The sequence below is a fragment of the Phocoena sinus genome, chromosome 20 (assembly GCF_008692025.1).
Source record: "Phocoena sinus isolate mPhoSin1 chromosome 20, mPhoSin1.pri, whole genome shotgun sequence".
NCBI classification, from domain to species: Eukaryota; Metazoa; Chordata; class Mammalia; order Artiodactyla; family Phocoenidae; genus Phocoena; species Phocoena sinus.
Window position 1 is genome coordinate 14,610,266 of NC_045782.1, and position 21,690 is coordinate 14,631,955.

General features: G+C 35.8%; 1 protein-coding gene and 1 non-coding gene across 3 annotated transcripts in view; both read right to left on the bottom strand.

The window, feature by feature from the left end:
* Positions 1 to 726: 726 nt before the first annotated feature.
* Positions 727 to 21,690, bottom strand: part of NSRP1 (nuclear speckle splicing regulatory protein 1) — a 65,907-nt gene continuing 44,943 nt past the window's right edge. Inside the window, exons 3-7 of one of the 2 annotated variants that reach the window (XM_032617296.1) lie at positions 16,806 to 16,862; positions 6,249 to 6,377; positions 5,136 to 5,343; positions 4,274 to 4,382; positions 727 to 2,327 (exon numbers count right to left, since the gene is read on the bottom strand). In XM_032617296.1, coding sequence (XP_032473187.1) covers positions 1,265 to 2,327; positions 4,274 to 4,382; positions 5,136 to 5,343; positions 6,249 to 6,377; positions 16,806 to 16,862 — 1,566 coding nt within the window. In that variant the 3' untranslated portion in view covers positions 727 to 1,264. The remainder of the gene's footprint in view (positions 2,328 to 4,273; positions 4,383 to 5,135; positions 5,344 to 6,248; positions 6,378 to 16,805; positions 16,863 to 21,690) is intronic. The other variant, XM_032617297.1, reaches the window with a different exon arrangement.
* LOC116746535 lies at positions 10,483 to 10,622 on the bottom strand. The gene has a single exon (XR_004347786.1). It is a non-coding gene; the product is annotated as a U4 spliceosomal RNA (small nuclear RNA).

Consider the following 21,690-nt stretch of genomic DNA (forward strand, 5'->3'; position numbering starts at 1 on the left):
CTCTTTCACAGTTACATTATACTGCACCCCTCTGTGTACACAAAGTCAGTGCTTTTGAAGTGTTTGTCACTGTCACTGATATATTTTAAATTATTAGGGTGTAACTGATATTTAATATGTCAGTCGAGAGATACAGGCATTAGCTTTCTTGCTACTTTTCCTTTCTGGTTTAAAAAGTATAACAAAATGATTTATGAATGCTAAATTTGATCTTTTATATATATTTTCTTAAAGACAATATTCTTACTAAACTACGTTTATCCTTCTAAAATAAGACAATGTGGTAACTCTTCATGAAGTATGAGAGATAAAAATAGCACTTTCTTAATGGGAAGACTGTTAACAGAACTGTTTTCTCCGTATGATTCATCCTTTTCACGTGAATAAATTATTTACAGTTTATAACTTCAAATGGTTAAGTTTCAAAGACTTAGTACAGAAATTTTAGTTTTATTTTGATATATAAATAGAAACTCTAATAAGATGTACTATATTTTTTAGAGTATATTAAACAAGACATGTTCATAAACAGGCCACCTGGATCTTTAGGTAATTTCTTTAGGCTGGTATCTCCATCTTTTCACCCTCAGCTATAACTGATTTATACACATAACCAATTTACTAACTTGCTAGGGTTTCAGAATTAAAGTGATTTTTAATTTAAAAAAAGAGGAATTACAGCATGACAGGAATGACATTATTTTTAAAATAAAATATAAGCATCAATTAAACATACAAATATATCACTATTTTTATTTTCATTTAAGTGAGTATGTTGTGGGCTAAAAAGCTTAGACAAGATGTGTGATCTGTATTTTACACTTTAATACAAATTTTAGAACATAAAGTAAAACAATATTCTCTGTTCAAATCCACATATTTTTATCTGAAACATGACATTTATAAAACAAACAGCTCCTGCAACAAATGCAACATAGAAGAGTTATTTAAATTATTTTTTAATGGTTGTAGTGGAGCCAATTTTCCTCATTAAGTACCTACGGGGATTCAGCACTCTCTTTAGGTTGCTTGAATACAACCAAGAATGTGGTATTGATAAGTAAATATTATATATTAATTTAGTTAAACATTCAAGATAAAAGGATTGACTTCTGACTTAAACCTAAACCAAAAATGAATTTTGAAAATATATTTTAAAATACCCTCCCAACCACTGTTAACACACTCCTTTATGTGTTCACTCAACATTTTCCAGGAATTATAATTTTCTGTGTTTCCATAGGTCTTCCTACAGGGGCAGTTATCAATCATCTTCTTTCTCAATATATGTCTTTGCATTAACCCGTGCCATTTGCCGGGCCAAGTATCTGTCTCTCGCTGACATTACAGTTTCTTCGTTGCTCCGCTTTGCAAACTTGTTCACTGTCTCGTGTGGCCTCTCTTGTTCTTTGCCAGTCCCTTGGCATTTCTCTGTGAATCTGTGTTTTGCTCCCAGTGATGTTTCAGAACTAGAGGGTTTCTCTGTGTTTCTTTCTTTGTCCTTTTCCATGTTTCTCATTTTATTGGCTCTTTCCTGGTTAAGAAACCTATCCTTTGCCCTAGAATTTGGGCTTTCCTTTCTTTCTTGATTTCTTTCTGAAGATTGAACACTTACTTCTCGGTTTTCTCTATCTCTGTATTTATCACTGTTTTCATATCTTTCTTTCCTTGCTTTCATATGCTCTTCCTTTTCTTTGCTTTTCTCTTCCTTCTCTCCTCCTTTCTCAATGTGTCGGTCATAATCATTTCGTTGTCTGTCTCTTTCTTGTTCTCTTGAGGGGTATTTCTCCCTGTCTCTCTCCCTTTTCCATTCCCTATCATTTCTTTCTCTCTGGTCTCTTCCCCTCAGTCTATCTTCTTGTTCATGCCTCTTCCAGTGTGAATCTCTGTAACTGGCCTCTCTGTGCCTATGGGAATCCTTCTTTTCTTTTTGGTAATCACGGTCAGTGTAATAGTTGTCCTCCCTGGATTGTCTCTCTTGGTGCTGATCTTCCCTTTTCTCATGTCCTCTTGACTTGGAACTTTTTGTGTGGTATTTGGTACCATGCTCTCTTTCTTCACTAGATGACTGTGAGTGGGTATGACTTCTGTGATGCCTGGAGTCATTTTTTAAGGTCTCTGTGCCCTTTTCCCTTCTGCAGTTCACTTTATTATCTTCTTCCATTTCATCATCCTCACTGCTCTTAGCATCAAAGTCACTGTCTGCATCTGGGTTTTCCTCTACTTTCACAACAGTTTGGAGAATGCAGTTCTCATGAGGTGTTGTTCTGTCTTCTGAACTTACTTCATCGGAATATCCCTTTGATTTCTCTTCTTTTATCCCAGACCTTAAGAAAAATAATGTAACAGAAAATGCTACATTATCAATTATAGTAAATAAATGAAGTGTTCATATAAAGTTCATCAGTACTTAAGTCAATACACCTACACTATATAAACCTTCTGATTATCCTAAATTCGAAAAGGTGCTGCTGTCTATTTACCTTGTAAACATCTGCAAACTAGTATTTTCTAACCATTCCGAATATTTTCAATATTGGTAGAAATGAAAAAGTAAAAATCAGCCCTTCTGTATGGACCACTAGAACCTTCAGGCAGGGGTGTGTGCAAGGTCTTCATTTTTGCCAAGCACAGACAAAGAATAATTGCAAAAAGATATATTCTGAAGATAAGTACTAGTTTACAACATGAGGTTCAAGTTGTGGCTTTATTGGATTTTTATTTTATTTTTAAAAATATTTAAAAATAGTCCTGGAAGAAGAAGATAAATTTTTTCACAGCAAAATGGTGACAAAACCTAATTCTAAATATCACTAAATAATACCTCTCATGACTGAAAAGGCACCAGCATCCTGCTCTACCCCTTGGCATCTTTTACAACAAAATGGAAATATGAGAATCTATCCAGCTATTACGATCAGTTACATTAACACTGTTTACATCACCTACATTTTCCCAGCCAATAAGCATGGTTAATTTATTTACATTACACATTTATTCTCACTAATCACTTACCAAACAAACAAAGCAACAACTATGGCTCTCTAGCAATTGCTGGCAAAAGTGTCTTGGCTAAAGGACTCACTAATAGTTAGGAATTCTATTATTAGACTCTGGGAATTGCAACTACTACATGACATTATGAAGTTTCACGGCTGGCCTCACAACAATTCCAGATGAAACTCTAATTTTTCATTCAAAAATTTCAGTCTTCAAATATGCTTTCTGAGACTCATAATTCTCATCAATTTTACAATCAAAACCTAGTAGTTGGGGTCTAATCCCTTCTCTTCATCCTTAATTCCATTCTCCTGCATCTCCTCTTTCCCTAGCAACAAAGACTCAGACCCTCTTATCTGAATGTTTCTATTCCAATAAATGATTTCCTTAGATACAAGTTTAAGACAAATGTTACCTTCAGCTATAAACTTACACCATAATCATTTCACCATCCCCATAATATTTTATAATTTTATTCAAAAATCCTCCAATCCTTACTTTCTAGACCAGTATTAATAGAAATGTCTACAGAAATGGGAAATTCCCTGACGGTCCAGTGGTTAGGACTCAGCACTTTCACTGCCGGGGCCCAGGTTCAATCCCTGGTTCGGGAACTAAGATACCACAGGCTGTGCAGCAAGGCCAGAAAAAAAAAAAATGTCTACATAGTAATGTCCATATATCTGTGCTGTCCAATATGGTAGCCACTAGCCAAATGTGGCAATGGAATACTTGAAATGTGACTGTTGTGACCAAAATTTTAGATTTAATATAATTTAAATTTAAACAGCTACATGTAACTAGCGGCTACGTATTGGATAATGTATTTCTAAGCCCTTGATTATGTGAATCTTATGTTTTATGGAGGCTAGGTCCTATTTATGAAAAAAATATACTTCTCTTTTTGGGAGGAGATGTGGGGATATATGTATATGTATAGCTGATTCACTTTGTTATAAAGCAGAAACTAACACACCATTGTAAAGCAATTATACTCCAATAAAGATGTTAAAAAATATATATATACACTTCTCTTTTTATATACTATCTGAACATGCGTGTAGAATTACTGTAAAATAAAAATAAACTTGAACTAAAAGTTTTTTAATTAAAAAACTGTAAATCCCTAGTTATTCATTCAATTAGGTCAGGTTTGGCTAACAACACAATATGCAATACTGCAATCCTCTACTTCCAGAGAGTTAAAATGATCCCACAATCACAAATCATGAACAGTATCTTTCTTCTAAATATTCCATATGCCACATCTCACCTGGCTTCACGAAAGCTGCATGTAGGTACTTCCTCTTCACCAACTGCTTGATTTAATAGGTGCCTATAAAATCCACTGAGATCGCTCTGCTTGGTTACATCCAAACGTGCTAAGAGAATGAAAGCAAAAGTGAGAATAATATATTCAAAAAGGCAAAATGCAGTTCAGTTTCACAGGCACAGAGTATGTAACACAGTGTATGAAGTGGTGCTCTAGATGAACACATAGTACATGCTTAGACCAAGTCTTATACATTTGGTTTTCTTCCACTTAAAGTTGATAAGCACTTGCCAATTAAGCTATTTTTAAGTACACATTTTACTTAGACCTTGAGAAATGACCACGAGTAGGAAGCAATGAAGTAAAGCACTAAGGTATTCTTTGGCCTCTGCACATCTTTGTTCTTCCTTGAATTAATGTTATTCTTTTTGTAAATGCCCAGTTAATGCTCCTTGGGTGATGTTACTCTAGTTTTCTCATCCCAGGAAATACAAATAGGATTTAAATCTCAGTTTATACTGCTTTTGACAAATGTCATGCTTTCCATGCCTTGTAATCAATGTTTTTACATTTGAAATCATTTTCTAAGGCAATGACTTGTGATAATCATAGCTTTAAGCAACAAAGTGAGAGGTAATTGTAAAGTTCAGTAGAAGTAATAGTTACTAAGAGTGCAACTGTGTTTTTAGTTAAAATCTCCTGTTTTATAATATACATAACATCATATATCTTGTATCCTGCATTCATATACATAAATTATGACAACATTATAATCTAAAAGTTCAGTGACGGGCAAATGGTTAACCACAGGGCAGAACTCTCCTGTTTGTTTCCTGCTACTCCTCTCCCTTTTCCATTTCACCTTCAAGTGCAGCAGCCCTCCTTTCTCTTTCTTCCTCTTCAGCTCTCTCTTGCAGTTTTTTCTTATAAGCAGATGTTACAAATGCCTCTTTATCATCAAATTCTCCCTTTTCCATTTCTCGTTCTCTTTGTATTTTCTTTTCCATTCTTTTTTCCTGTTCCTTTTTTCTGATCTCAACTGCTTTTAGTAAGTTGTGAATGTACTTGGGCTAGGGGGAAAAAATAAGATTATTTAGGAAAGAGTCAAAGATAATTAACTGTTAATATTCAATTTTTATCATGAATTTATTACTCTAGAAATTCATTGATAGAAATCCAAATAAATAGGACTGTCAACTTCTCAAAATTCAATATAAATTTACTAGCAAAATAATAAAATTCTTCTCAATAGAAATTTAAGTATAAAAACAAAAAATTATTCAAAATGGCATTTAAAAAATATCTCAAGCTAAATAGGTCATTTTCCCACTGTTTTTCTCTCCCTTTTTACAAAATGGTATTGTCTTACTTCAACAGATACGTGAATAGGAAGGCTTCTGACTAATTTTTCACATTAGTTGAAATATAATCATTTAAAATAGTAGCTTTAATATCATTTTAGAGCACCACTTTATCTGTAGATACTGTAAGGTGTAAAGATCCTTAAATACCAGTCTGTGCTTTGTGAAAGAATAAGAGTGATAGAAAATTTGAACTTATTTCATTCAATCTCCACACCCTAACTTGTTTTTTCAAACTAAAAATATGACCATGTTACATGCAGATGATTCAGTTACCAGCTAGGAAGCAATAAAAAATTATAAGACACAAACATGAACAGGAGAAGCAGCAGTACAAAGACTTTCTTAGGAAAAACTTTCAAAAAATAATCTGCAGAAGTTTTAAAGCAAAAATCCAAAATTTATAAAATTGTTAGATAATTCTCTTGCTCCTGTTAGGATACTAAATATATAGTTTCCTAGGTTCTCAATCAAATCCATACTATCTGGAACTAGGGGCTCTTCACACTTCAAATACCTAAAAGCTTTTTCTCAGATCATTCTCATGTTGAAATAAGCGTAAGTTACAAAATGCAGGTCAAGGTCAAAGAAACTTTGTATTTTCAGCTACAAACCTTTCGGTCTTTTCCCAAAAGCAATTTTGGATTACTTTCTTCCTTTTTTTTCTTCATTTCATCATAAATACTGTCATATTCATATACAGTAGAATCTTCTGCAAGGGCCTTTTGGATTTCCAGTTTGGTCTTTAAAGAAAACATTGAACATGTTTCAAAAATATGAGCCAACTAATAGATACTACAAAAAGTCTAAGTAATTCTTTTGAGACAGGATCATAAATCAGAAATATATCATAAAAATTGTATCAATCACATTTTAAACTTAAAGCACTTAGAATAGAGCCTGACAGAGAGTTAAGTGTTCAGTAAACATTATTATCTATTCACTTGTACATAAACAGAATTATCTACAAAAGGACCAGGGTATGACTTAGAAACACCTAACCTTAATTTTGAGATGCCTATATTACATATTAAACTTCCATATCATTTTTACTTGTGTTACCAAATAAAATGTTCAAGTTTCAAATGGTAGGAAATACTTTTTTTTTTGGTAATTGAAAAATACTTTACTTTTAGAGATGTCACCTTCAGAATTTAAAATAAGCAGTATATTCACTACAGAAATACAAGTAGTTTAAAAAAAATTTTGTCTCTGATACATTTTTCATAAAAATATTTTAATACAGACTTCCCTACTGGCACAGTGGTTAAGAGTCCACCTGCCAATGCAGGGGACACAGGTTCAATCCCTGGTCCAGGAAAATCCCACATGCCACGGAACAACTAAGCCCGTGAGCCACAACTACTGAGCCTGCGCTCTAGAGCCTGTGCACCACAACTACTGAAGTCTACAAGCCCTAGAGCCCACACGCCACAACTACTGAGCCCACACGCCTCAACTACTGAAGCCCACACACTCTAGGGCTCACAGGCCACAACTACGGAGCCCACGTGCTGCTACTATTGAAGCCCACGCCTAGAGCCTGTGCTCCGCAACAAGAGAAGCCACCGCAGTGAGAAGCCTATGTATTGCAATGAAGAGTAGCCCCCACTTGCCACAACTAGAGAAAGCCCGTGCACAGCAACAAAGACCCAATGCAGCCAAAAAAAAAAAAAAAAAATTTTAATAATTATAAGGAAATACTTATTTATTTTCATTGAAGTATAACTTACATTACGATTTGACATTTGTATACATTGTGAAATCATCACCACAGTAAGTCTAGTTACCATCTGTCACCATACAAAGTCACCAAAAAAAAAATTTTTCCCCTCATGATAAAAACTTCTAAGATTACTTCCCTAGCAATTTTCAAATTTGAATACAGTATTACTGACTACAGTAACCATGCTGTACATTACATCGTCATGACTTATTTACTTTATAACTTGAATTTCATATTTCTTTTTCTTTTCTTTTTTTAAAAATAAATTTATTTATTTTTGGCCACGTTGGGTCCTTGTTCCTGCGCGGGCTTTCTCTAGTTGCAGTGAGCAGGGGCCACTCTCCACTGCAGTACACAGGCTTCTCACTGCAGTGGCTTCTCCCGTTGTGGAGCACAGGCTCCAGGTGCGTGGGCCTCAGCAGTTGTGGCTCGCAGGCTCCAGAGCACAGGCCCAGTAGCTGTGGTGCATGGGCTTAGTTGCTCTGCAGCATGTGGGATCTTCCTGGACCAGGGCCCGAACCCATGTCCCCTGCATTGGCAGGCAGACTCCCAACCACTGCGCCACCAGGGAAGCCCTGAATTTTGTATTTCTTGATCCTCTTCATTGATTTCACCAACCCCCCATCCCCCTCCCCTCTGGCAACCATAAATCTTTTCTCTATGAGTTTTGTTTTGTTTGATCATTTTGTTTTTTAGATTCCACATATAAGTGAAATCATATGGTATTTGTCTTTCTCTGACTTATTTCACTTAGCACGATACCCTCAAGGTCCATCCATGTTGTTGTAAATGGCAAGATTTCTTTTTATTTTTTTATGGCTGAGTAATATTCCATTTGTGTGGCATGGAATATTTTATCCATTCACCCGTCAATGGACCCTTAGGTTGTTACCATATCCTGGCCATTATAAATAATGCTGCAATGAACACACGGGTGCATGTATCTTTTTGAATTAATATTTTCATTTTCTTTGGATAAATACACAGAGGTGGAATTGCTAGATCATGTGGTAGCTCTATCTTTAATTTTTGAGGAAGCTCGATACCATCTTCCATACTGGCTGTACCAATTTACATTCCCACCAACAGTATATGAGGGTTCCCTTTTCTCCACATTTTTGCCAACACTTGTTATATGTTGTCTTTTTCATAAGTCATTCTGACAGGTGTGATGTGATATCTCACTGTGGTTTTGATTATTAGTTCCCTGATGATTAGTGCTGTTGAACATCTTTTCAAGTGTTTGTTGGCCATCTGTATGTCTTCTCTGGAAAAATGTCTACTTAGATACTCTGCCCATTTTTTTTTCTTTTTCTTAAATTAATTTTTATTGGAATATAATTGATTTACGTTGCGTTAGTTTCTGCTATACAGCAAAGTTTATCAGCTATACATGTATCTGCCCATTTTTAATTGGATTGTTTTTTGTTTTTGAGCTTATGAGTTCTTTATTTTGGATATCAACCCTTTATCAGATATATGACTTGCAAGCATCTTCTCATGTTCAGTAGGATGTTTTATTCTGTTGATGGTTTCCTTCACTGTGCAGAGCTTTTTAGTTTGACGTAGTTTCATTTGTTTATTTTTGCTTTTGTGTTCATTGCCTTTGGAGTCAGATCAAAAAAATATCACCAAGAACGTTATCAAGAAACTTACCACCTGTTTTCTTCTGGAAGTTTTATGGTTTCAGGTCTTACATTCAAATCTTTAATCCATTTTGAGTTAATTTTTGTGCATGCTGTACACTAGTGGTCCAGTTTCATTCTGTCACATGTGGCTGTCCAGTGTTCCCAATACTGTGTTGAAGAGACTGTCCTTTCCCCATTGTACATTCTTCCCTCCTTTATCATAAATTGATTGACTGTATATGCATGGGTTTATTTATGGGCTCTCTATTCTGTTCCATGACCTATGTGTCTGTTTTTATGCCAATACCATATTGTTTTGATTACTATAGCTTTGCAATATAGTTTGAAATCAGGGAGTGTGACACCTCTTGTTTTGTTGTTCTTTCTCCAGATTGTTTTGGCTAGACGAAATCTTCATGGTTCCACACAAATTTTAGGATGGCTTGTTCCATTTCTGTCAAAAATGCCCTTAGAATTTTGAAAGGGAATGCACTAAATCTGTACACTGCTTTGGGTAATATGAACATTTAATCAAAATTAAGTCTTCCAGTTCATGAGCATGGAATCTTTCCATTTATTTTTGTCTTCTTCAATTTCTTTCATCAATGTTTTATGGTTTGCCATGTACAGGTCTTTCACCTCTTTGGCTAAATTTATTCCTAGAATTTTATTCTCTTTGATGCAACTGTAAATGAGATTGTTTTCATAATTTTTATTTTTGATAGTTCATTGATAGTATATAAAAACAACAGATTTCTGTATATTAATTTTGTATCCTGCAACTTTACTGAACTCATTTATTAATTCTAACAGTTTTTTTTGGCAGAGTCTTTATAGTTTTCCATATATAAAATCATGTCATTTGCAAATATTAATAGTTTTACTTCTTCCTTTCCAAATTGGATGACTTTTGTTTCTTTTTCTTGCCTAACTGCTGTGACTAGGACTTCCAATACCATGTTGAATAGAAGTGGCAAGAGTGTGCATCCTTGTCTTCTTCCTGATTTTAAGGGAAAAAGGTTTCAGCTTTTCACCATTCAGTATGATGCTAGTGGTTGGCTTGTCATATATGGACTTTACTATGTTGAGGTACGCTCCATGCATATCCACTTTGTTGAGAGTTTTCATCAAAAATGTAATGCTGCATTTCAACAAATGCTTTTTATGCATCTATTGAGATAATCATTGATTTCTGTCCTTCATTTTATTAATGTGGTGTATTACATTGATTGATTTGTGGGTGTTAAAATATCCTGATATCCTTGGAATAAATCCCACTTGATTATAACATATGCTCCTTTTAATGTATTATTGAATTTGGTTTTCTAATATTTTGGTGAGGATTTTTGCATCTATGTTTATCAGGGATACTGGTCCATAATTTTCTTTTCTTGTGGGGTCCTTGACTGGTTTTGGTATCAGAATAATGCTGCTCACAAAAAATAAGTTTGGAAGAGTTCCCTCCTTCTTTTTTTTTTAAATTTTATTATGCAGTCTCTGCAGAGACTGCCAAAAATTGCCAGTGCCGACTATATTTCAAGTCGTCATGGAAGGGTATGGGGAAAAGTTTTCAATTAGCAATATCACACCTCGGATAAACCTCATTGGCTATGATACTGCCACTGCACAAGGCCCCCCTCTTTTGTTTTCTAAAAGAGTTTGAGAAGGATTGGTATTAAATCTTCTTTAAATATTTGGTAGAATTCACCAGTGAAGCCTGGTCCTGGACTTTTGTTTGCTGGGAGTTGATTACTGATTGAACTCCTTACTAGTAATCAGTCTATTCAGATTTTCTATTTTCTCATGATTCAGTCTTGGAAGATTGTATGTTTCTAGGAATTTATCCAGTTCTTCTAGGTTGTCCAATTTGTTGGAATATAATTATTCATTTTCTTACGATCCTCTGTATTTCTTTGGTATCAGTTGTAATCTCTCCTCTTTCATTTCTGATTTTATTTATTTGAGACCTCTCTTTTTCTTAGTGAGCCTAACTAAAGGTCTGTCAATTTTATCTCTTCAAAGAACCAGCTCTTCAGTTCACTGATCTTTTCTACTGTCTTTTTAGTGCCTACTTCTTTTTTTTAAATAAATTTTTATTATTTATTTATTTTTGGCTGTGTTGGGTCTTCATTGCTGCACATGGGCTTTCTCTAGTTGTGGTGAGCAGGGGCTACTCTTTGTTGTGCGTGGGCTTCTCATTGCAGTAGCTTCTCTTGTTGCAGAGCATGGGCTCTAGGCACGCTGGCTTCAGTAGCTGTGGCTCACGGGCTCTAGAGCACAGGGTCAGTAGGTGTGGTGCACAGGCTCAGTTGCTCCGTGGCATGTGGGATCTTCCCGGACCAGGGTTCAAACCCGTGTCCCCTACATTGGCAGGTGGATTCTTAACCACTGCACCACCAGGGAAGTCCCTTAGTTCCTATTTCTGCTCTAATTTTTACTATTGCCTTCCTTCCGCTTTGGGCTTCATTTGTTCTTTTCTAGTTCTTTTAGATTTCTGATTTTTGTTTCTTGAGGCAGGCCTGTATTGCTTTAAACACCCATCTTAGAACTGTTTTTGTTGTATTCCACGGATTTCGGTATGCTGTATTTCCACTGTCTTTTATCTCAAGGTATTTTTTATTTCTCCTTTGATATCTTCATTGCCCTATTGGTTGCTCAGTAGCATGTTGTTTAATCTCCACATATTTGTGATTTTTCCAGCTTTCTCCTTGTAATTTCTAATTTCATACCACTGTGGTTAGAATGATGCTTGATATGATTTCAATCTTTTTAAATTGATTAAGACTTGTGTTGTGGCCTAGCATATGTTCTATCCTAGAGAACAGTCCATGAGCACTTGGGAAGAATGTATTCTGTTGCTTTTGGATGGAATATTCTGTACCTATCTATTAAGTCCATCTGGTGTAATGTGTCATTTAAGGCCAATGTTTCCTTATTGATTTTCTGTCTGGATGATCTACCCATTGATATAAGTGGGGTATTAAAGTCCCCTGCTATTATTGTATTGCTGTCAATTTCTCCCTTTAGGTCTGTTAATGTTTGCTTTATATATTTAGGTACTCCTGTGTTGGGTGCACAAAAATTTACAAGTGTTATAACTTTTGTTGGACTGATCCCTATATCATTATGTAATACCCATCTTTGTCTTTTATTAAAGTCTTTGTTTTAAAGTATATTTTGTCTGATATTGGTATACTCACCTTTCTTTTAGTTTCCATTTGCATGAAATATCTTTTTCCATCCCTTCGCTTTCAGTCTGTGTGTGTCCCTACATCTGAGGTAAGTCTCTTGTAGACAGTACATAGATGAGTCTTGTTTTTTACCCATGCAGCCATTCTATGTCTTTTGATTGGAGAATTTGGTCCATTTACCTTTAAAGTAATTACTGATATGTATGTACTTATTGCCATCTTGTTAATTGTTTTCTGGCTTTTTGTAGGTCCTCTCTGGGGAAATACTTTAATGTTCCTCCTCCTGCTTTCAGGCCATCAAAATCTTATCTAGAGTTTCAGGCCAGCTCACCCCCTACCTCTTAAACGAGACCATCTCTGAGGGCTTTTACCCCCAATTAGGTCTTTCTTTTGAAGTCTGATGGCACATTCTGTACTGCAATACATAGTTCCTAAGAATACTCCTGATGTTATTATTTTCTAATTATTTCACAAATCTTAGCCTCTTGTCCCAACTTGTAAGTTCCTGAGGTACAGAAAGAACACATTTTAACTTTTTCTTTAATTGGTACATTGCCTAATGCAATGTGGAACATAAAAGTGATCCTTTTAAGTGATAGGGTGGATAGTATAAATTATTCAAAGAACTGACCTGATATTCTCAGGTTTTTACATGTCAACAATCAGACTGGAATGATGTACATGCCAAATTAAAAACTTTTTTTCTGGAATATTGCTTAAGATATTAAAAAATAATAATTTTAAAAACATTTCAACATTTACTTTAACCTCAGAAAAACAATAATTCTCCTGCCTACATGGTGAATTAGCACTGCTGCTCCTTGCCCAAAACCAACCTGGAAAACTCAGAGGAGGAAAACATGGAATCCAAGAAATCATCACCATCACACCAACAAAAAGCAAGGGAAACAGGACACTGTTTTAAATTGATAACTTACTTTTTTGTATATTGGGAGAGTGGCAAGAGGGCATGTGTGTAGGTATAGGGTATTATCAATTAACTTAAGTCCCAAAATATATAAAGTAAAAACTGAACAGAAATCTAAGGAAAAACAGACAAGTCCAAAACTATAATAGGAGATTTTAACATATGCCTCTCAGTAATTAAGAGACCAAAAAAATTAGTATGAATATATACGGATTCACACAACTGGCCAAAAAACACCATTTAGAATATTTTTTCAAGCATCAAAGGAATATTTATTAAGAACTACTGGACCACACAGTTAATCTCAACACATTTTTTAAAGACATGAAACAATACAATGCATCATCTTGGAACACAAAGAAATCATGTTAAAAATCAGTAACATAAAGGAAACAAAAAACCCCTATATGTTTAAAAATTAAGTTCTAAATAACCCACAGATCAAAGAAGAAATCATAACAGAAATTATAAAATATTTTGAACTGAATAAAAAGTACTACTTACCAAAAACTTGTGAGATAAAGCACAGCTATAGCAGTGCTTAGAGGAAAATGTATAGCTTTAAACACATTAGAAAAGAGAAAGGGCTTTTGAAAACAGCTATGCACTCATTTCAAAAAGTAAGAAAAATAACAAAATAAAGCCAAAGAAAGCAGAATGAAGAAAACACTAATTTGTCAGGATAGAAAGTAATGAATGAGAAACAAACTTAACCCACTAAATCTTGGGACTGTCAGACTTTTATATTTTTTTCAATCTGGATAATTACAGTGAAAGAAAAGGAAAATCACAGGCCAATCTCACTGATGATAAGAAAAAGAAAAACTCCTTAACATTTAAAACAAAAATCCTTAATGAAATTTTAGTAAACCAAATGCAATGGAACATAAAAAGAAGAATACTCTATACCTATATTGTGTTTATATCATTTATGTGAAGTGATCATTACTGATTTTCTAAAGTTAAATTGATATTTACTGGTATGAATATAGTTCATGCATGACTTTCAAAAAATAAAACACAACAACAAACAAAACCTCAAACCAAGACCAGAAAAGAAATGCCTTAGCTTGAAAACAGGTATCTACCAAACACCTACAGGAAATATTATTTTAATGATGACATATTAAAAGTTTTTCCAGTGAAACAGGGAATAAGATAATAATGTTGACAACATCAGTTCTGTGCACCTGATGGCCAGATAAAAAAAATGATGGGAGAGGAGAAGAGGGGAGAGAAGGGAAGGGGAGAAAAGAAAACAAAAGAAAAAAAAAAAAGAGAAAAGAAAAGAAAAGGACTTCCCTGGTGGCACAGTGGTTGGGAGTCCGCCTGCTGATGCAGGGGACATGGGTTCGAGCCCTGGTCCAGGAGGATCCCACATGCTGTGGAGCAACTAAGCCCATGTGCCACAACTACTGAGCCTGTGCACCACAACTGCTACTGAGGTGCGCCATGGCTACTGAGGCCTGCACACCTGCAGCCTGTGCTCCGCGACAGGAGAGGCCACCACAGAGAGAGGCCACTGCAGAGACAGGCCTGTGCATTGCAGTGGGGGGTGTCCCCGCTCACCACAGCTGGAGAAAGCCTGTGCACAGCAGCGGAGACTCAACACAGCCAAAAATAAATAAATAAAAAATTTAGAAAAGGAAAGAAGAAAGGTCTAACAGATAAAGTACCCCATTTCTAAGAGTATTTCCCCTTAGATTTAGTAAATACAATCAAGGTGGTATTCTTCATGATAAAATTTAGTTTGAGATTAAAGCAGAAGAGTTGAATCATTCAAGTGGAGAAAATAAGGTGAAAGGTAGTATAGCAGCAGCAGGCAGGTGAGAGGCAGAAGAGCTGTAGCAGCATCCCCAATTTCCAGGCAAATTATGAAAAAGTCCCACTATCAAAAAAGCGGATTTGAACAAGCCAGAGTTAAGAATAAAATCAGATTTGGGACTTATGCTTTAAGTGAATAAGAAAAGGCAACACAGGGACTTCCCTGGTGGCACAGTGGTTGGGACTCCATGCTCCCAGTTCGGGGGGTGGCCCTGGTTCGATCCCTGGTCAGGGAGCTAGATCCCACATGCATGTTGCAACTAAGGAGCCGGGTCTATAAAATTAATTAATTAAAAAAAAAAAAAAAAGGCAAGGCTTCCCTGGTGGCGCAGTGGTTGAGAGTCCGCCTGCCGATGCAGGGGACATGGGTTCATGCCCTGGTCTAGGAGGATCCCACATGCCGCGGAGCGGCTGGGCCCATGAGCCATGGCTGCTGAGCCTGTGCATCCGGAGCCTGTGCTCCGCAATGGGAGAGGCCACAACAGTGATAGGCCTGCATACCACAAAAAAAAAAAAAAAAAAGGCAGCAAAAAATGTGAAAAGAACACTAGAAAACAAGATACCTACATGACTTGGAGAAGTCACCAGACTCTCTAGAACTAATTCTCTCATCCACATAGTGAAGAAACTGAACTTGATGGTCTTTCTAAAATTCTACTGAGCTCTAAAATTCTAACTCAAAGCACTCCAGCACTTAAGCTAAAGAATCACAGTTTTTAATGTTATGTGTGTATTAAATCATTTTGAGGCTAAGTTACATGTTATATCTCATATGACACTAAGATATTATCTTAAAGTAACTAAATACGTAATTCTGTGCCCATTCCCCAAGGAGGCAGTAAAACACAGAGGCTAAAAGCTTGGGCTCTGCAATTTCACTGCCTGGGTTTGAACACAACATGACCATTTACTAACTATGAGATCTCATGAAAGTCACATAAATATTTTTTGCCTTCATTTCCTCAACTACAAAATAGAGATTATAAGAGCAATTATCCTAAAATAGGACTGCTGTAAGAATTAAAGGTAACTCTTAGAAAGGAGTTGCCATAATGTCTGGCTCATAGAAAGTGCTTAACAAATTTATCCTTATGCAGGATTCTAGATACACAAGGGAAAAACAGGTGCCCAAAATTAAAGAAAATGTGGAGGAAAAGGAATTAAAATTGAAAAGAAAGGTACTCTGCCATTGTTTAATTTCATTATTTTCTACTGCAGCTAAATCTAAAATACACTGGTACAGTAGTAGAAAAATTACTAAAACTCCAGGCCTAGTTCTGTAATGAGCTGTGTGATCATGAGGGGTAAACATCCTTTTGAAGTTTCAAACTTCTTTATCAGGACCATGGGCAGGTTTGTGAGAATTTTAAAAAGATAATGTATGTATAAAAGTACTTGGAAATACTATACAGTATACATAAATATAAGGTGCTGGCAAGTCTACCGAAAATCACCTGATATTCCCCTTCCTTGCTAGATGAGTTTGAAATAATTATAAAACTGCAAAATCATTTTGGTTGTATCCTTTGTTTTTTTTTTAGCAAGTAAGCTCATTAGCAGAAATTATTAAACCATGTAATCCATCATCAGACTAAGTCATATGAAAGCAGAAATGGGTTTAATCTACAACACAGCAATAAGGAGCTAATTCTTCACTATGTTTTTCTCCTTTAAAATTTATACAAGAAACCTGAAATCTATGTAAATCAAGAAACATCTTACACATTTCCAGAAAACAAGTGTCAAGATAAAACTTTTCCTTATACACCCTTACTCTTTTTAGTCTCAGGTACCTAATACCAAAACTGATACTTTAAAATGTGAGCTGAATTACTTACTTCACCAGATGCATTTAATTCACCCTTCTACCTTACCTGTTTCATTGCTTGCTTCTTAGCAGCTTCTCTCTGAAGGCTTTCACTCACGGAGGTCTATAAAACAGGAAAATGCTGTCACTGTTTCAACCAATTTAAATCTTCTTTTCCAGTATTCTGGTTGGCAACTAGTCCCTTACTTATGGTTAAAAACAGAAAGATAATATTATGAACTAAATTAACATTTTCAAGGTCTTCACCCTAAACTTTAGGAAACGAATGAATCTTCATTATAAATCATCAGGGTGTAAGAGAAAATAAAATGGTACAGGACAAGATGAGGTAACATGGGTTTTCAGTCCCAGCTTCACCACTAAGTTGTTCAACTTCTATGGATTTCAATTTGCTTTGTGTACATATGTGAGTGTGCGCGTGTTGAGTGGGGGAAAATTGGTCCCTTCCAATACTAAAATGGTATGATTCCCAGCAACAAAAAGCACATTATTTTAATACTCACCACTGAATATAGTATATCAAACTCTTAGTACATGCTGAAGGCTCAGCGACAGCCAGGACTATCTGTCATTATTATCATTCAATAAATATGTACTGAAAAGCCTACCATAACAGGCATTGTTCTAGCTTCTGAAGACAGCAGAAAAACAAGAACAGTCTCTGTGCTTGAGAGATAAATGGTCTGAAAGGGAAGACAGATAACTAAAAGAGATAATCACAATATAAATGTGATAGGCAATATAACAAAGGGATTAAAAAAACGGCTGCAGGAGAACAGAGCAGGAGACTAAATGTATAAGGAATCAAGAAAGCCTTCCCGGGCTTCCCTGGTGGCGCAGTGGTTGAGAGTCCGCCTGCCAGCCAGGGGACACAGGTTCGTGCCCCGGTCCGGGAAGATCCCACATGCCGCGGAGTGGCTGGGCCCGTGAGCCATGGCCGCTGAGCCTGCGCGTCCGGAGCCTGTGCTCCGCAACGGGAGAGGCCACAACAGTGAAAGGCCCGCATACTGCAAAAAAAAACAAAAAACAAAAAAAAAAGAAAGCCTTCCCAAAAGAGATATGACATTAGACCTCAATCAAAAGGAATTTCAGAGAAGACAAGAAGAGTACAGAAAGTAGTAACCACATGGGCGAAAGTAAAGACTTGCAGCTAAGAAAAGAAATATAATTAGAACACTTAGGAAAACTGTTCCCTTAAAAGTATAAGGCCTTGTAAATATACTAACCAACAATGAAATGTACACACTAAAGGGGTGCATTTTATGGTGTGTAAATTATATCTTAAAAAAAAAGACTACTAATGAATTATAGTTCTCTAGCCTATTGACATTTGCTGTTTCCAGCTATGCAGTATCAACTGGTGCATCCTTTGTTTTCCATGGCAACAAACAGAACAAAATAAACCTATTTCTAGTTTTCTATGACCATGCAGATGAATAAAGTTAATACACAAAGGCCAGACAATAATAACAGAACACTTACTTAATAAATTAAAAGAAGTGTACAGGCAGAGACTAAGTTTACTTTAGGTTATAGTAAATTGACTCCAACTAGAGAAAGAGATGTTGATAACAAGAATAATAATAGTAGCTAACATCTATAGAGCAGGTGCTATTATGCTAAGTTTATTACTTGTGTATTACATGTCTTACTCATTTAATTCAAATGTCCCTGTTATGTAATATGACACATTTTCACTCATTAGAATATAAATTTTAAACATGAAAATATTAAATATTCTAGTAAGTATATCTCATGAAATTCTAATGCATTTTGTTTGTTTTTTCACGGCTTGTGGGATTTTCGTTCCCCGAGCAGGGATCAAGCCCAGGCCCCAGCAGTGAAAGCACCAAGCTCTAACCACTGGACCACCAGCGAATTCCCTCCAATGCGTTTTTATGTCTCAGTCTTTCTAATTAGTGTATACTAAATATATTTTTCTTGATCATTGAGTCAGTAATGTCCTCAGGATTGACTAAAAGAGTAAATCCCCAAATGCTGGACTTTCACTTATTTTTATTACTTTTTCCCACCTCTCCTCCAGTCAGTCACAGTTCACAGGCTGTTACTTTCAAACTGGTTGCTTCAACCTGAACTACTGAACTTGAAAAAACAAAACACAAGCCTGTGACTTTTTAGACTTTTATATAATGTAGAAAAGGCAGACTGGGAAGGGCCTTCCAATGTAAAGTGATATATACTTCGAAATATCTCAAGAGACTTTGTTTTCACGCTTATAGCTGTTTAGAAGGATGAAGTCTGGCCTTTGAAAAACATCAGTTGTTATTACTTACGGGGTTGATAACATATGGAGACAGTAATTTTACAGATCCTATCCACCAACTTATATCCCTGGAATTCCAAGAGCATCAGTGGATGAAGAGGTAACTCTGAACCTATGCTGAAAAACTCAGGGAGGACTGTCTCCTTCTGAAGTTCATGTCTCAGTTTTCTAGTTAAAGGAACTCTAACAATGATTATTAGTGGTGATGGCTAAAATGTCAACAACCTGTTTAAACACATATACACAAAAAACTAAAAATGAAAATAGTAGCAATAAAACTTTTGTTTCAGTAACAGTGATCCTATATAAAAATCAGTAAATGTATTAAATGACATTTTAATCCTTATCTTCTACATAACAAACATAAGAAACTGTAGTCTAGATTCATACTGGAGACAAAATAACTGGTAAAATTAAACACAAGAGCAATAAGATTTTATATTTTAAAGGTCAAGTCTTTCTAAGTTTTAAGAGATATCCTTAAATTAAAATACCAATACAAATGTTAAGACAACTTTTAATTTAGTCTGGTTTCCATGAAAAAGGATATGCAAGAGAAGATAAAAATGAGAAAAGCAGGTTGTCCTGCATAAGTCAGGGAAGGTTTCACCTTATTGAACTCAGCAAGAGAAGAAACAGATTTCATACATGTGCCCTATGAATAAAACAAAACTAAAATATGTAATAACTGCCAACATGTCAGCCTCTAACTTTAGAGTTCCTATACTGCATGGCGTAAGGGGGAAGTACAGAATGACGGTCAAAAGTGTAGGCTCAAGAATCTGACTGACTTTCAAACTATTCCCTCTCTCTTACTAGCTGTATTATTTCAGATATGTTACTCATCTATATAATAGTACCTATCTCACAAGGTTGTTTTGAGGATTAAATGAGATAACATGTAAAAAGTACTTGGCAAGTATCTGGCTTATGCAAGTGCTCAGTAAAGGTTAGCTATCATTACTACCATTATTATTACTATGCTCATATTTAAGAACATTTTGGGCTGAAGAAATGTTTATATTTAAACAAATTAAAATTAAGTTATGTGAAAACAGTAGTTATAAGTTTTTTTCCCTTGAGTATTACAGTTAAACCAAAGTGTTCACCAGAAAAGCATGTACACTACGTTCCACTTTATAGTATATTTATCAGTGTGTTTAATAAACGTAAGATTGGCTTACTTGAAGATGGACAATATGATTCAATTTGCATCTACTGAAATAGAAGAGTCTATCCTGTTGAATATTTAAAAGGCTGTACATGTTTTCTTTTGTGTGTTAAGATTCCTTAACGTTTCATACTTAGTACACCAAAACAAGGAAAACAGGGGATGCAAACATTTGAATCCTTTACTAGCCATGGGAGCTATGGCAGAGCTAGAAATGGGTTTTCTAGAACTAAGAGTGGTTTTACAAGCAACTATAAATGAAAATACATTGCCCCAAAGCATGAGATTAGAAAGAACTCTTCTTTTTGAGAGGGTCCTCTGCTGTGCTGCTATAATAATCATTGGATGATGGGAGCTGATAGCAAGGAGTGACCAAATGAATGGACATCCTCCTTTAATAACTGCCCCGTTTGGGGTGGGAGTTCTTGTTAAAGAAGTATATTTTTTTAAACTTTATTTTGAAATAATTATACACTCACTGGAAGTTGCAAAGAAATGTACAAGAAGGTCCTTCACCCAGCACACCCCCAATGTGAGCATCTTGCATAACTGGAGTAAAATACCAACACCAGGAAATAGACTTTGGTATAAACCACAAAGTTTATTCAGATTTCACCAGTTTTACATGCAAAATTTGTGTATGTGTATAGCTCTATGCTATTTTATGACATGTTTCGTGTAACTGTCACCACAATCAAGATACTTAACTGTAACATCACCACAATATTCCTTAGTGCTACCCTTTTATAGCCATACCCACCTCTCCTCCCCTCCCCGCTCCCAACCTTAATCACTGGCAACCACTAATCTGTTCTGTATCTCTATAATTACGTTACTTCAAGAATGTAACATGTTAAATAAATGGAATCATTTTGAGACTAGCCTTTTTTCACTCAGCATTATTTTAATGGAATGTATTTTGCTTAGTACACATATTACAAAACACTTCAGTTCTTGCCACAAAATATTCTAGCCTGCAAGTGACCTAAGGAAATATAGCCGTTAAAAACTGATGATGGGGGCTTCCCTCGTGGCGCAGCGGTTAAGAATCCACCTGCCAATGCAGGAGACACAGGTTTGATCCCTGCTCCGCGAAGACCCCACATGCTGCGGAGCAACTAAGCCTGTGCGCCACAACTACTGAGCCTGTGCTCTAAGAGCCCGTGAGCTGCAGCTACTGAGCCCACGTGCTACAACTACTGAAGTCCGCACACCTAGAGACCATGCTCTGCAACAAGAGAAGCCACCGCAATGAAGAGTAGCCCCTGCCCGCCGCAAATGGAGAAAGCCTGCGCACAGTAACGAAGACCCAATGCAGCCAAAGATAAATAAATAAATATTTAAAAAATAAAACCAAAAAAACCTGATGATGTAGGTTGAATGTGACCAAACCACAACACTGTCATTAACTGATTAGTTTCCAAATTAGCAGGTAGGCAATTATCTTAATTCTATGTCTGAAGACCACTTCACAGA